A 15,831-nucleotide genomic window follows, 5' to 3' on the forward strand; every position below is an offset into this window, starting at 1 on the left:
CTAATACTGCGATGCAGTGCCTTAGACCACTGCGCCACCCGAGAGGGCTTTTACTTTTGACACTTAAGTATATTTAAAACCAAATACTTTTAGACTTTTACTCAAGTAGTACTTTACATGAGTCATTTTCTATGAAGGTATCTTTACTTTTACTCAAGTATGAGATTTGGGTACATTTTCCAAAGCTGAATTTATCTCGCTCAGACAGTCGTACCTTGCTTAACTTTTTGATTAAAAAAAAGCTCAGTATAACAATGATAAGCATTTTATGCCACCTGAATTTATGCCGTATGTCCTCATGTACGAAACAGTGGGATTGTAATGTTTTCTTTCCATTTACAAGCGCTGGTCAGATAGACAAGGAGGGCCACATTAAGGCTGAGGGACAAGCCAACGATTATCCAGGGAAAGACTGCAACATCCCTCTTCTCTGACCCAGGGATATCTATGGGAAGTGATACAAATTCATTGGTACAAAAACACTTTGTTTAATTGATCCAACACTATTCTACTTTTTACTCTTTACCCCACTAGTTAGGTTTCCATCCAATTGGCGACAGATTTTCATGCAGAATCAAATGTGCAAACTAACTTGTTTCAGATATAATCTGTGTGTGATGACGCAGTCCAGACAAAATGTTGTTTTTCACTTAAGTCGTCATTTACCTAATAACTTTAGCGATAGTTTTGTCAAAAAAACTGTTGCGGTAAATAGCAAATGTGCCTAATCTGATTTTGGCACAGGCATAAAGACTAACAGCTCACATATACAGTGTGGGAAGGCTGTGCTGGTTGGCTAGTCTACATGATGAAATTATCATGGATAGGAGCGAGAATATTTCTCTTCGTCAAAAGGCAGTCAAGCAACGATCATGTCATTAGAATAAGACCCTCGATATTTATTTCAAAGTAGCATCAGGATAACCGTGCACCACCCTGTGAAGTTCATCATTGATTTCATTTGTAGCCTAATAAACTGCATGGTTTCCTGAATCGCAGTGGAGGACCACACACCATATCATTGCTTGAGTCCAAGTTTATACTTCGATATTATGGTGGTTATTTCAATAAAGGCGTTTCCACTGCCATTTCTCACATAGATATCCCACCATGTCAAACGAACAAATGATCTGTCTGCATTTATAAAATTGTATCGAAACTTCCTGTTTCCATCACAGATGTCATACTTTTTTAAAAATCCTTTATGACTTTACTATCATAAAAACTGTGGATGGAAATGTGGTATCTGACATACACTACATTACCAGAAGTAAGTGGACACCTGCTCGTCAAACATCTCATTCCAAAATCATGGGCTTTAAAATGGAGTTGGTCCCCCATTTGCTGCTATGATAGCCTCCACAACAGCCTCCACTTCTGGGAAGGCTTTCCACTACATGTTGGAACATTGCTGAAGGGACATACTTCCATTCAGCCACAAGACCATTAGTGAGGTCGAGCACTGATGTTGGGTGATTAGGCTTGGTTCGCAATCGGTGTTCCAATTCATCCCAAAGATGTTCGATGGGGTTGAGGTCAGGGCTCAGTGCAGGCCAGTCAAGTTCTTCCACACCGATCTCAACAAATCATTTCTGTATGGACTTCGATTTGTGCACTGGGGCATTGTCATGCTGAAACAGGAAAGGGCCTTCCCCAAACGTGCAACAAAGTTGGAAGCACAGAATCGTCTAGAATGTCATTGTATGCTGTAGCGTTAAGATTTCCCTTCACTGGAACTAAAGGGCCTAGCCCGAACCATGAAACTGTTAAGGTGCGTGAATGAGGACCCAAAAGCGAATTAACAAAACAGAGTTACTTTAATGACGAAACACACGTAGGCTCAGATGGACAGGCAGATTCCGACAGGACAGGACAAGGTTAGATGAACAGGCAGATTCCGACAGGACAGGACAAGGTTGCAGCAAACACGACGATAGTCTGGTTCAGGCATGAGTAACACAAACGAGAATCCGACAAAGACAGGAACAAAAACAGAGAGAGATATAGAGGACTAATCAGAGGGAAAAAGGGAACAGGTGGGAAAAGGGGTGACGAGCTAGTTAGGAGGAGACAAGGAACAGCTGGGGGAAAGAGGGGGAGAAAAGGTAACCTAATAACGACCAGCAGAGGGAGACAGGGTGAAGGGAAAGGACAGAAACAAGACACAACATGACAATACATGACAGAAACAATGTGCTTTATAAAGAGGTGATCATGAAACTATAGTTTTTTCAACTCTGCATAAACTGAGTATAAACAGCATATAATGAGTAGTCACCTATTTATTACAAACATTGTTGAAGAAAAGTTCAAAATTAACACATTGCCACATTATAATGAGATGAATGGTGAATTTTGCACTTGACACAACTTTTGCACGATGAAAATGTCATCGTCCTTGTCGGTGTGATTTGAGCTGAATTTGAGCAGAAATGAATTAGTGATTCATCTTCACTCAAATTGTAAAATGTAACACTAGTCCTATACATACATAGAATGTTCAACTGAAGAACTTACGTGTCAGGCTCCCTTCAGCTTGGTGTAGTATGGGGAATTCCATCTCGGTCTGGCCAATTACATTTCTGCTGACACACTCCATGCTGCTGTTCTTGTATTCTGAGGCAGACATGGTGATGGTGCTGTTCACGGTTTGGGCACTCCTGGAGACGATGACACTGTAACTAATATAGACCCCTAACATTGGCCAAGCAATCACTGGTAAGGGAACCCCCTGACTGACACACACACAGGTCAGGACCTCTGCCTGGACCACACACACCGAGCCATTCAGGAACTTGGGACGGTCTAGGGAAGACAAATAAATACTTGTTTACCTAACAGAGACTTGAAGAGTAAGTACTGTAATGTATTTTGATAATGAGGGAATGCTCTGAAAGGTGAATGTACATTTTACTGTTAAAGTCACCGTTTTCTCCACAGTAATGTTGGCCTTCTTGTAGATGCCCATACATGTGAGGTTGATGTTGTGATGTTCGGATTTAGGAGTGAAATACAACTTATTCACACTGAATGTATTTTCTGCTGTTGATGGCTCCATTATCCCCCAATACATGCCTAAGTTCTCTGTCCCTCTCCAGTCTATTCCAACAAAATCTTCTTCCAGTCTTTGCGGGCAGAGGTCATTTAGTTTGAGTGAATATACTTTGCAGGTCAGTGTGGCCCTCTCTCCCTCCCTCCCTCTGTCTCCACAGTGGGCTTCTTCTGGGTTAGAGCTAAACAGAATTTGGCAAAGTTTGATCACTTTGACAATTCATTTTTCAAGCATTTTAATTCAGATTGTGCTGTGATGTGAAGAACACGATTATTATCATTTGGAGGTTCTGAATCAGTGACAAAATATGTTGGAATTGAACATGATTAGAATTCAGAGTGTGTAGGCTACATTTATTCTCACTTGGACACATAAGGTGATATTTTCATCAGGCAAAGACCAATACAGTAATACTCATTATAATCTGTAGTGTGACTTAAGAGAAGGAAAGTAGTATATTGTTGACATAGTTTCTTACGTACCAGACACTGAGACTCGTACCCTCTCAGGAAAGACATACATTTGATCACCTCCCCATGTTAACTTGAATCTATACTCGCTTTCTCCTTCTTGTTGGTCTTCGAGGAAAAAGCTGCAAGACCTTTCAGGACCTCTCAGGGACTGCCAAACAACACCGCACACCTCTGCATCTTTTTCAAATACAGGCGTAAGTGCATCTCCTTTGAACCAGACTCTTCGTACGTATTCAGTAATGTTGCCTGGGTACGTGAATTTACATGATATAGGAATGCACCGTCCAGCCTCTACTGTAACGTCTTGGGTCACTGTGATGGAGAAGTTTGTACCTGTCTCACGAGGCTCTAAAAATGTCCAGTATAGTAATACATTTAACAATTGACTCGCCAAAGCTGACAAAGAGAGTAATCTTATTCCAAAACATGTTACTATACTCTTTTGTCAAGTCATAGAGCATTATACTGTACCTATGCACTGACTACAACTTGCTGTTATGACCCAGCAGATAGCCACGGTGCAGATCTCAACCAGCATCTTCTTTTATCACAAGACATAAGAAATCAGGATTTATGAGATACAAATCTATGCTGTAATAGAGAGTATACAATTTATTTCCCTCAACAGCTAACCAAATGCACAAATGATTCATCACTTCATAATATGCTGACTTAATGACTTGTTTATATTGTTATAAATCAACTTACCACTCCCTACTGTGTACCAGCCCTCTGTCTGTCTCACTTAGCTCTCTTTGTTCGGTGGAGATATCTAAATATTTTCTGTCATTTCTGGCTGCGGGAAATGTAAAAATATCTGTAGAGGCCAGAGTCGAGTCAGTATCTATCTTTAGTTCCCCCTTTTCACAACCTAATTTTGTGTTGAAACAATATAAACTGTTGCACAGTACAACACTGTGTTAATGTCAGTACAATTCGAAACAGTTGTAGAATATACTAAAGTCAGCATAGTAACCTAAAATACTGCATTAACATTCAGGGCCTTGGTATACTTGTTTGTTTAGTCTTTGAACTAATGCATGAGGGCAGTTCATATTTCAGATGAAAATAACTGTGCATATGGTTCACATTGGTCAGTTTTATCCTGGGAATGAATTTTTAGTGCATCTCAATGTATTACAAAAACGACCAAATTCAAACCAAAAGTCATTGGTAGACCATATACAACTATACTTTATGCTGCTGGTTGATCTTTACTAATAGTTCACTAATATCTGACTCAACAGATATCTTTGGGCCCCATACACACTTAGGTTGTACAAATGATGTACGACGCATTTGACACCATGGTTGTGATAGCTGATATTTTGGTGATACAATAAAGAGTTCAAACAACCACTGCAGGCTTCCAACGCTTATGTAATTATATTTGTGCAGAAAACCCCCGTTTGGTCACAACGATTGTGCCAAATGCATCAGTTGAGTATGTTTTACTTAGTTGTTAACACACTTTAGGTTTACCCTAAATTTCATTTAAATTCCATTCAGTTTGACTATGACTTACAATGGCTAGAATAACTCTACAAGGCTTTTAGTTTAGGTACCAACTGTGTGAGTATCTGTAGTTTGGTGCATACTGATGAGAGACTTTGGAAGGCATTTGCAGGAGTAGCCAACAGGTTGAGGCTCATGCCACCAGAATTGAGCCCAAATGAAGCCATATCTAGAATCCCTTATAAAAGTAACGATAGCAGGTATTGTAAAGACAGTTTGCTATAATGTCCCTGCTGCAGCATGAGGCCTGCTCAGGAGACCTGTACTTTACGCCCTTTTTCAACAGCAGAAACACATATATTTCAGGGAACATGGTGTAGAGTTTAAACGGAAGTATTTAGGAGAAGTTAAACCCCACCTAACAAATATAGCAAAACTTTAGCACTCAGTCTCAAAGTGTGAAGAGGAACTAAACTAGGGCCCACAGAGTGTTGTAAGGGTTGGTCAAACTCTGTGAAGATGCACTAACATGTCTGGTTAAAATACAATAAAAATGTAATGGGAAACCGAGTTGAAGACCAAGAAGGCATAATGGCTTTTACGGTAATATTGTTTTTAGAGGAATTGCAGTAATGGTCAAATATTTTTTTTTACGTTTAAAAAATAATGCAACTGTGAAAGAGGAATCATCACTCTTCAAATGTGGTTCTGATATAAATGTATAAGTGAATGATTGTGGAAGAAAAACAATCTAATTTGCTGCTGATTTTGAATAAGCTATAAAATCATCACAAAATACACTATTTTTTCAAAAGTATGTCGAAACCCCTTCAAATTAGTGGATTCAGCTATTTCAGCCACACCTGTTTCTGACAAATGGAAAAATTGAACACACAGTCATGTTTGTCTATGTTTGTCTCCATAGACAAACATTGGCAGCAGAATGGCCTTACTGAAGAGCTGAGTGACTTTCAACGTGACACCATCATAGGGTGTCATATTTACAACAAGTCAGTTCGTCAAATTTCTGCCCTGCTAGAGCTGCCATGTCAACTATACGTGCTGTTATTGTGAAGCGGAAATGTCTAGGAGCAACAATGGCTCAGCCGCAAATTGGTAGGCGTGTAGCGCCTAATAATTGTCTGTCCTCAGATGCAACACTCACTACCGAGTTCCAAACTGCCTCTGGAAGCAGCGTCAGCACAAGAACTGTTCAACGGGAGCTTCATGAAATGGGTTTCCATGGCCAAGCAGCCGCACACAAGCCTAAAATCCCCATGCGCAATGCCAAGAGTCGGCTGGAGTGGCGTAAAGCTCGCCACCATTGGACTCTGAAGCAGAGGAAACGCTTTATTTGGAGTGATGAATCATGCTTCACCATCTGGTAGTCCGATGGACATATCTGGGTTTGGCAGATGCCAGTAGAATGCTACCTTCCCCAATGCATTGTGCCTACTGTAAAGTTTGGTGGAGGACAAATAATGGCCTCGGGCTGTTTTCATGGTGCGGGCCATGCCCCTTAGCTCCAGTGAAGTGAAAGCTTAACGCTACAGCATTCAATGACATTCTAGATGATTCTGTGCATCCAACTTTGTGGAAACAGTTTGGGGACGGCCCAAACCGGTCATGCAGTGTATATTGAGTACAAACCAGTAGCCTCTAATGTTAATAATGAACGGAATACATAGTCAGTTGCGGAACTGAATGCATTCAACCAAAATCTGTCTTCTACATTAAACCCAATTTCGCAGATTTTTCCACTTTGGATGCTTGGTTAATCAAACCAGCAACTTTTCAGTTACTGTCTCAACGCTTTTAAACTGTAGGCTACCTGTCGCTCATGATAAATGCATTCAGCATGCTTGTGAGTTAATGAAGAATATGTCAGCGAATGTGTTTTTAACTCATATAAAGGTAAGTACCCTTTTCTCAGCAGATCTTGCGTATTGGGGAAATGACTTCATCCATCAGACCACAGAGGGGTTTAAAAAAAGATAGAGGATATTGCAAGTGTATCTCTATCCAATGCAAGGCATTTGGAATATTATTCACATGTACTTGTTACAAACAGCCAATCTTTAAATATGTACACATTTTCTTGTATAAATCTTTCTTATGGTAAATAAAACTGCATGTAAATATAAAAGGCATGGGTATTGCAGTGTGTGTTGGAATCGCAGTCTGTGGCTCAGTTGTTTGAGTACGGTGCTTGCAAAGCCTGGGTTGTGGGTTTGATTCCCACGGCGGACCAATACAGGAAAAAGTACAAAAATGCATTGACTCACTACTGTAAGTTTCTCTGGTTAAGAATGTCTGCTTAATGACTTAAATGTCAACCAAGTTGGTTTGATGGGTTGGTTGATTATGGTCTATATACAGTATGGCTGGGCGGTATACAGTATAGAGGGACTTCCTGGATTGCAGCACCAAGTTAGAGAGAGTAACAGAATGGGGACATGAAGTGACAGTACACACCCATCAGAGAGACACAGGGCTCCTGATCAACAGGAGGAGAGAGCACACAGAGAGGTAATGTGCTGATTCAGTCTAACTTTCTGCATGGATCGAAAGACAAGCTATTCAACCATTATATACTTTTTGTTTTGTTACATTGAATGACTGTTAAAACTTGATTATGACTACTTAATGTAATGGTAATTTTCTATGAATCATTTAGGGCATTACATCACATTGCTCCATAAGGCTTTATATACAGTTGAAGTCGGAAGTTTACATACACCTTAGCCAAATACATTTAAACTCAGTTTTTCACAATTCCTGACATTTAATCATAGTAAATATTCCCTGTCTTAAGTCAGTTAGGATCACCACTTTATTTTAAGAATGTGAAATATCAGAATAATAGCAGAGAGAATGATTTATTTTGGCTTTTATTTCTTTCATCACATTCCCAGTGGGTCAGAAGTTTACATACACTGAATTAGTATTTGGTAGCATGGCCTTTAAATGGTTTAACTTGGGTCAAACATTTCGGCTAGCCTTCCACAAGCTTGATCACTTTGACAATTCATTTTTCAAGCATTTTAATTCAGATTGTGCTGTGATGTGAAGAACACGATTATTATAATTTGGAGGTTCTGAATCAGTGACAAAATATGTTGGAATTGAACATGATTAGATTTCAGAGTGTGTAGGCTACATTTATTCTCACTTGGACACATAAGGTGATATTTTCATCAGGCAAAGACCAATACAGTAATACTCATTATAATCTGTAGTGTGATTTAAGAGAAGGAAAGTAGTATATTGTTGACATAGTTTCTTACGTACCAGACACTGAGACTCGTACCCTCTCAGGAAAGACATACAATAAGTTGGGTGAATTTTGGCCCATTTCTCCTGACTGAGCTGATGTAACTGAGTCAGGTTTGAAGGCCTCCATGCTCGCACACGCTTTTTCAGTTCTGCCCACACATTTTCAATAGGATTGAGGTCAGGGCTTTGTGATGGCCACTCCAATACATTGACTTTGTTGTCCTTAAGGCATTTTGCCACAATGTTGGAAGTATGCTTGGGGTCATTGTTCGTTTAGAAGCCCTGTTTGCGACCAAGCTTTAACTTCCTGACTGATGTCTTGAGATGTTGCTTCAACATAACCACATCATTTTCCTACCTCATCATGCCATCTATTTTGTGAAGTGCACCAGTCCCTCCTGCAGCAAAGCACCCCCACAACATGATGCTGCCACCCCCGTGCTTCACGCTTGGGATGATGTTCTTCAGCTTGCAAGCCTCCCCCTTTCCCTCCAAAGATAACGATGGTCATTATGGCCAAACAGTTCTATTTTTGTTTCATCAGACTAGAAGACATTTATCCAAAAGTACAATCTTTGTCCCCATGTGCAGTTGCAAACTGCAAACTTTTATGGCAGTTTTGGAGCAGTGGCTTCTTCCTTGGAGCAGCAGCAGCCTTTCAGGTTATGTCGATATAGGACTCGTTTTACTGTGGATATAGATACTTTTGTACCTGTTTCCTCCAGCATCTTCACAAGCTCATTTGCTGTGGTTCTGGGATTGATTTGCACTTTTTGCACCAAAGTAAATTCATCTCTTGGAGACAAAACGTATATCCTTCCTGAGCGGTGTGACGGCTGCGTGGTCCCATGGTGTTTATACTTGCGTACTATTGTTTGTACAGATGAAGGTGGTATCTTCAGGCGTTTGGAAATTGCTCCCAAGGATGAACCAGACTTTTGGAGGTCTTGGCTGATTTCTTTTGATTTTCCCATGATGTCAAGCAAAGAGGCACTGAGTTTGAAGGTAGCCCTGAAAATACATCCACAGCCAAAACTATAGTTGGTTAACAATACATTTGTGGAGTGGTTGAAAAACGAGTTTTAATGACTCCAACCTAAGTGTGTGTCAACTTCCGACTTCAACTGTAGCTTATTCATAAAGATTTATAAATGCTGTTAAATGTATTTTGGCGCAGTCATATAAGCTTATGTTGGGCATTATAATGTTTTATAGGGAGTCACTCATAAGGAGTTATAAATGTGCTTGGAATGCATTATGAAGAAGGCCCTCATAGGAACTGTGACCATACATTTTTCTTTGACATACTCTCTAGGCATTACAGCAAAATACGTCTTAGTTGAATAAACATGCTAAGACGGTTGTTATGAATGACACTGTAGCACTCATAAAGATGTAATGAAACGTTAATATCGGATGTGTATTGCTATATGTTGTTATTATCACAACACCAGTTCATATTCTATTTCACACTTGTGCTCCAGACCAGAAGACACAGACAGAGACAGTGACAAGAAGAGAAAGAGGAAAGAGACCCCGGTACTGTGATTGAGTCATCAAGGCAGTGGAAGCAGGATGTGGGTCCTCATCTCGGCAGCTCTACTTCTCTCTCTGACAGAGAGAGCCACATGCGATAGTAAGGTCCCTTTTATCACAACTAATGTTAATGTGATAATCATTAGTAGATGTGGTAGGAGTAGTGGTATGGCAAATATCTCAGTAGACACTATCTCATAAAACATGTTTACGAACAAGTGAAGTAGTATCCAAGTGCTTTCTGTATTACTCATGACTGTATTCATTTCCCTCCATCAGAACTGGCAGCACCCCCAGCAGCATCACCCTGGACCATCACCTTCAGTCCAGCAGAAATAACAGCAGAGAAGGGACTATGTGCTGTTATTTCATGTACTTTCACTCACCCTGATAACATCAAGCCTACCGCTGCAATGTGGTTCAAGTGCCCTGCAAGTGAAAGATGTGATAGGGATAAAAACACAATGTTCCACTCCAAAAAACCCTCTAAAGCTCAGGAGGGTTATAAACAGAGAGTGTCTCTACTGGAGACTGATCTGACAAAGAAGAACTGTAGTGTGATCATCAACGACATCAGAGAGAATGATGCTGGAGAGTATGAATTCAGACTGCCAAGTTCAGATACATACTCGAAGAAAGTGAGCATCACAGTGAGCGGTACTATGACTATTATTACCAGTTACAGTGACAACCTATTATTGTAGTTAATTGTATACAGTACAGACTTGCCAAGTTCCCCCTCAGGTCTCCCTTATTATAAAGTCCTATCATAAGAAGACATTACTGGGAAAACTCCCATTCAGAGTCATCACATGCATGCTGCTCTCCTACGGCTGATTATGTGTCACTGCTGTTTTGTACACAGATGTAAAACTCACTTTTGTGTTTGTATTTCCTGCCTCCAGCTCTGACCCAGAAGCCCTCAGTGTTGACTCCTCCTCTGACAGAGGGAGAACCAGCTACTCTGACCTGCATCGCCCCGGGGATGTGCTCTGGAACCCCTCCTAACATCACATGGACATGGAGAGGAACAGGAGACAACATCATTGAGCTCAGAGACAACATCACCATACAGGAGAGAGAGGACCTGACCACTGTGACGACAACCCACTTCTCAACGTTGACCTTTACCCCCTCAGCTGAACACCACAACATGATGGTTACGTGTCAAGTAACCTTCCAGAAAAAATATCAAATTGAAGAGACAGTAACTTTGAATGTGACATGTGAGTACCACCTATCCTACATTTGACATTAAACACCTTGTTCCAGAGAATCTTTGAAACCTAAGAATAACCTTGATAATAAGCAAATGATACAGTATGAAGACTCCACCTGCAGTTATGTCATGGCTTTGACTTTTCCCCTTTTTAATCATGATCCATTGTTATTAGTCCCTCAACCAACATAGTCTGAATTTAGTGTATGTTTAAAAATACATCTGTACAATTAGAAACTCTTTGCACTTAAAGATGTGAAAGACCCCCAAATAACTGGACATAAAATGGTGAAGGAGGATGGTACCCTGGATCTGACCTGCAGTGTTGACAGTTACCCTCCATCTGACATCACTTGGAGTAAGAACGGGGCAAGTACCCCACTTCAGAATTACACTGAAAATGCCACTCTCACCATCTCCAATGTGACAAGAGAACATGCTGGGGAGTATGTGTGTACAGTTCAACACCTCAACAGGACTATGACAGCTTCCACTGTTGTCACTGTGATGTGTAAGTACTAACTTGACTGTAATATACAAACTCATGTCATATTTTATGATCTTGAATTACTCTGGCATGTTTTTAGCATCAATCTATCACTGATATCTCTCTCTTCACTGTCTTTTTCCAGACCTTCCTGTGATTCTTCCTGGCTCTGGGTGTGTGGACCAGGCAGAGGTCATGACCTGTCTGTGTGTCAGTCAGGGGGTTCCCTCACCCCTCATAGTGTGGCCACTGCTGGAGCTCAACACAGAGAGGTGCAGCCTCACTACGTCAGTGTTGGGTTCCTCAGTGAACAGCACCATCAGTCTGCCTGTTGGAAACCACAACAACACCACTGTGGAGTGTGTCAGCAGCAATGTGGTGGGTGTAGTGAGAGAGAAGCTGCAGGTCACACAAAATAAGAGCCAAGAAAAGCAAAGAGGTAAATATGTATGTCAAGTTACTTGGTTAGAGAGTCACAGCTTCCCATTCCCACCCAATGTTTGCAATATTGAGGATGTTCTGTACATTTAGGCTTGGGGAAATTAATATTTTCTTCCAGAGGATATGAAGGAATGTGAGCCACTTCTCATTCAGAGTTGTTGTTCTCTTTTTAGAGAAGGAATTGGAAGGCATTATAGCTTTGCTGTCGGACCAAAAACTGATTATTGCATTTGTGGTTGGTGCAGCCCTCTCAGCCACCATCTGTTGTATCTTCCTGTGTTTGAAAGGGAAATGTAAAAGGTAAATGCATGCTATTACTGATGTACAGTGTTAACTGTAGTGTTAACTGAGTGTTGTTTTTAAAAATACATTTCAGATTGTCTTTAGAAATTCATATTTACTATCAAGAGAATCAGATACGTTGTCAAATGCACCAACGCCTTGCACCATAATGTAATGGGCGTGTTTGCTGACCCCTCCAAGATACAGTTAGAGAAATGTCATTTGCAATATTTTCCTTAGACAAAAAGAGAGGATCCCAATGTACTCAGACTGCAAAAGCCCTTTCATGAACCTGGAGATGGTGACATGTGAAGACCAACAGGTGCAGTACCAGTTCCTTTCTTTATTCAGCTCTGCAAACATTCAGTTATCAACTCATATTGGCATGTGAATGCTAAAACAGCATAAACAGATCTGGGATCACCAAGCTAACAAAAGACTCCTAACACAGTACTTTCTGTCTTCTACTCCATAGACGGATGCAGGACAGGCTGTGGGGGGCGAACAGACCCCTCTGCAGTTGGAGCTGAGCGAGGGAGCTGAAAATAGAGGGCCCCAGACCAGTGGAGCCACGGGACAATTTGCCACAGGGGAAGAACTAAATGAAGTGGACTACGCCAGAATCAACTACTCCCTGCTGAAGAAGACTCCTGAGGAGGCAGAGAAGAAGACCACAACCACAGAGTCAGACTACGCCAAAATCAAAAGAGAGAAGAAGAAAGAAGGGGATGAAGATGGAGGAGAGGGGAGTGGTGTGAATATGGGGAAGGATGAGGAGAAAGAGAACGGTAAGCCAGCAGCAGAGTCAGATGAGGATACAGCGCTTTACTCCAACGTCAAGGCTATTATGGGTGGTGGTGAGTGACAAAGCAATTTTCGCTAGAAACATGGGGGAAAGCATACAGTATTAGCCATGGGTTCTTATATAATTTTCTGAATCCGGATTGAGTTTTATGATGATACTGAGACTTTTGTTTAACTGAAGCTAGTGTAGTTAGTAGTTTTGGTAAATGATTTATTTTACAGCGCTGTGTCAGCTGGTACTGTATGTTCCTAGTGGTTGTATTCAATAAGAATATTTTCTAGTTGTACATAGAAGCAAGTTTTGGTAATGTTTTTCAAGGAAGTGTAATTTTGACTTCTGTAATAATTCTGTTTTGTCACCACGAGGAAGGACTGACAAAGATGTGGTTTGGAAAAGGTAAAGACAAGTTGACTTAGATTGTTGACAACATGTAAAGTATATTTCTTCTCCAATGTTTATTGAAAATAAACATATTACATATTACATATTAACATGGACGTGACATCAGTCAAAATAAGACATGCTATCAAGAACAAGTTCCAACTAGCTGAAACGAGCCACCTACGATTCCCCAGATGGCATCTTTGTGTCATTGTTGCTACTGTAGCTGTCTGGCCATCCAGAATCACGACAACACACGGCCTTCAGCCCCATTGAAGCGCGTGTATCGTTTGTGTCATTGTTGCTACTGTAGCTGTCTGGCCATCCAGAATCACGACAACACACGGCCTTCAGCCCCATTGAAGTGTGTGTATCGTTTGTGACATTGTCAGCTCACCACTATCTGAGAATATTTTTCTATTTATAGGTGTTCATTATTTCAACATGATTTTATATTGAGGCACAACCTCACTTTTTTCCATTTGTTTGTTCTCTGAAATCTGTTCAAAGCATGTATAAATGGTGTATTTTCTTTTTCTCACGGGTCTGCTTAACAACATCCATACCCACACATGTAGTCAGAGCTGGCGGTAACCTTTTGGGGGCCCTAAGAAAAATGTTGTTTCCCCTACCTTGTGAGCACAACATTTTAGGGCCCCACTCTTGACCTCAAAAAAATTATTATTCTACACATTTTGCCATGGGACTTAGAGAAATGATGCAATACATACACATTCTGTCAAGGGGTTCAGAGAAGATTTAGCCATTTTCTTACTCATTTCATGCTATTTTACTTATTTTACCATGATTCATACATAAATAGCAAAACATTCGAATAGTATACAACTTAAAAGCGTAATGTACTTTTTTTTCTGGCTAGTCCAAATTAGATCTATTTCTTGCTTATTGCAGCATTATGCTGCGCTATGAGTATTCTATGTTCCGAAATATATATATATAAATATATATATATATATATAAATATATAATCCAACCGCAAGGCGCTACAGAGGGAAATAGTACAAGTACATCACTTGGTCCAAGCTTCCTGCCATCCAGGACCTCTATATTAGGCGTTCTCTCTGCTATCACATGGTAAGCGGTACTGGAGTGCCAAGTCTAGGTCCAAACGGCTCTTTAACAGCTTCTACCCCCAAGCCATAACACTGCTGAACAATTAATCAAATGGCCACCCAGACTATTTTCCTAGCCACCACGCTTCTACACCTGCATTGCTTGCGGTTTGGGGTTTTAGGCTGGGTTTCTGTATAGCACCTTGTGAAATCGGCTGATGTAAAAAGGGCTTCATAAATAAATTTGATTGATTGATTGATTTGCATTGACACTATTTATGAACACAGCATAACAATATCTCCTAGGTTCTTCCACAATAAATTATATTGAACTAGAGTACATTAATGAAGATTTTTAAAAAATGTATGTAACACAAGGGCAAAAAAAAGTGTGCATTTATCTATATGCCCACATTGAGCAACAATGCCTAATTTATCATAACCATTACAGATAGATCCTAACTGCTAAATTGCTACATATACACTGAGTGCACAAAACATTAAGAACATCTACTCTTTCCATGACAGACTGACCAGATTAAAGCTATGATCCCTTATTGATGTCACTTGTTATTAAATTCACTTCAATCAGTGTAGATGAAGAGGAGGAGACTGGTTAAAGAATGATTTTTAAGCCTTGAGAGAACTGAGACATGGAGACCTACAGCACCCGGTGTCACAGGAAGGCCAAAAAGATAAATCAAGGACAACAACCACCCGAGCCATGGCCTGTTCCCTTGCTATCATCCAGAAGGTGAGGTCAGTACAGGTGCATCAAAGCTGGGACCGAGAGTCTGAAAAATAGCTTCTATCTCAAGGACATCAGTCTGTTAAATAGCCATCACAAGCCGGGTAATAACCGGCTACTCAACCCTGCACCTCAACCCTGCACACAGACATGAAATCTCTGGCCACTTTAAATGATGGAACACCAGTCACTTTAATAAATGTTTACATACTACTTTACTCATCTCATATGTATATAATGTATTCTATTCTACTGTATTTAGTCAATGCCACTCCGACGTTGTTAGTCCGAGTATTTATATATTTCTTTACTTCTTTTACTTCTAGATGTGTGTATTCTTGTGAGTTGCTATATACTATTGAACTGTTGTAGCTAGGAACACAAGCATTTCGCTACACCCGCAGTAACGTCCGGCTTGGTATGTCTCTGTGACCAATAACATTGTATTTGAATTGATAGGCGCAGACAGACAGCTTGGCTACACTGTAACCGAAGCGGCCACAGTGCGCTCAGCCAGGACTGTGACTTTTCCAACTGAATGAACCCATCTTAACATGTAATGTGATTGAACTGATTGATGTTAGGTAAATAGATGATAAAATG

At 40.5% G+C, this 15,831-nt stretch overlaps 1 protein-coding gene and 1 long non-coding RNA gene across 7 annotated transcripts; one reads left to right on the top strand and one right to left on the bottom strand.

Moving 5' to 3' along the window:
* Positions 1-3,756: 3,756 nt before the first annotated feature.
* Positions 3,757-4,351, bottom strand: LOC110516475 (uncharacterized). Its single transcript, XR_016494616.1, has 3 exons — positions 4,234-4,351; positions 3,997-4,066; positions 3,757-3,873 (listed from the first exon to the last, which is right to left on the bottom strand). It is a non-coding gene; the product is annotated as an uncharacterized LOC110516475 (long non-coding RNA).
* A 2,912-nt stretch (positions 4,352-7,263) lies between these two features.
* LOC149984534 (sialic acid-binding Ig-like lectin 5) lies at positions 7,264-13,517 on the top strand. 6 transcript variants are annotated; one of them, XM_090229217.1, is made up of 9 exons: positions 7,360-7,509; positions 9,741-9,892; positions 10,072-10,449; positions 10,698-11,018; positions 11,265-11,522; positions 11,644-11,937; positions 12,113-12,239; positions 12,462-12,543; positions 12,697-13,517. In XM_090229217.1, exons 2-9 carry the CDS (start codon positions 9,832-9,834, stop codon positions 13,084-13,086), a joined length of 1,911 nt encoding a protein of 636 aa, XP_090085343.1. In that variant the 5' UTR covers positions 7,360-7,509; positions 9,741-9,831; the 3' UTR covers positions 13,087-13,517. The 6 variants fall into 6 exon arrangements, with proteins under 6 accessions (XP_090085347.1, XP_090085343.1, XP_090085345.1 ...); XM_090229219.1 differs by having other exon boundaries at positions 12,185-12,239; XM_090229218.1 differs by having other exon boundaries at positions 10,093-10,449.
* Positions 13,518-15,831: the final 2,314 nt, after the last annotated feature.

Source organism: Oncorhynchus mykiss, chromosome 3 (genome assembly GCF_057628025.1).
Source record: "Oncorhynchus mykiss isolate SJ-2025 chromosome 3, ASM5762802v1, whole genome shotgun sequence".
Lineage (NCBI taxonomy): Eukaryota > Metazoa > Chordata > Actinopteri > Salmoniformes > Salmonidae > Oncorhynchus > Oncorhynchus mykiss.

Bases quoted from the DNA above. Each gene is read 5' to 3' on its own strand.
- LOC149984534 (XM_090229217.1), top strand. From the start codon at position 9,832: ATGTGGGTCCTCATCTCGGCAGCTCTACTTCTCTCTCTGACAGAGAGA. The intron at 9,893-10,071 runs GTAAGGTCCCTT...TCCCTCCATCAG, and splicing joins AGAGAGAGCCACATGCGATA to AACTGGCAGCACCCCCAGCA. The intron at 11,523-11,643 runs GTAAGTACTAAC...GTCTTTTTCCAG, and splicing joins CACTGTTGTCACTGTGATGT to ACCTTCCTGTGATTCTTCCT.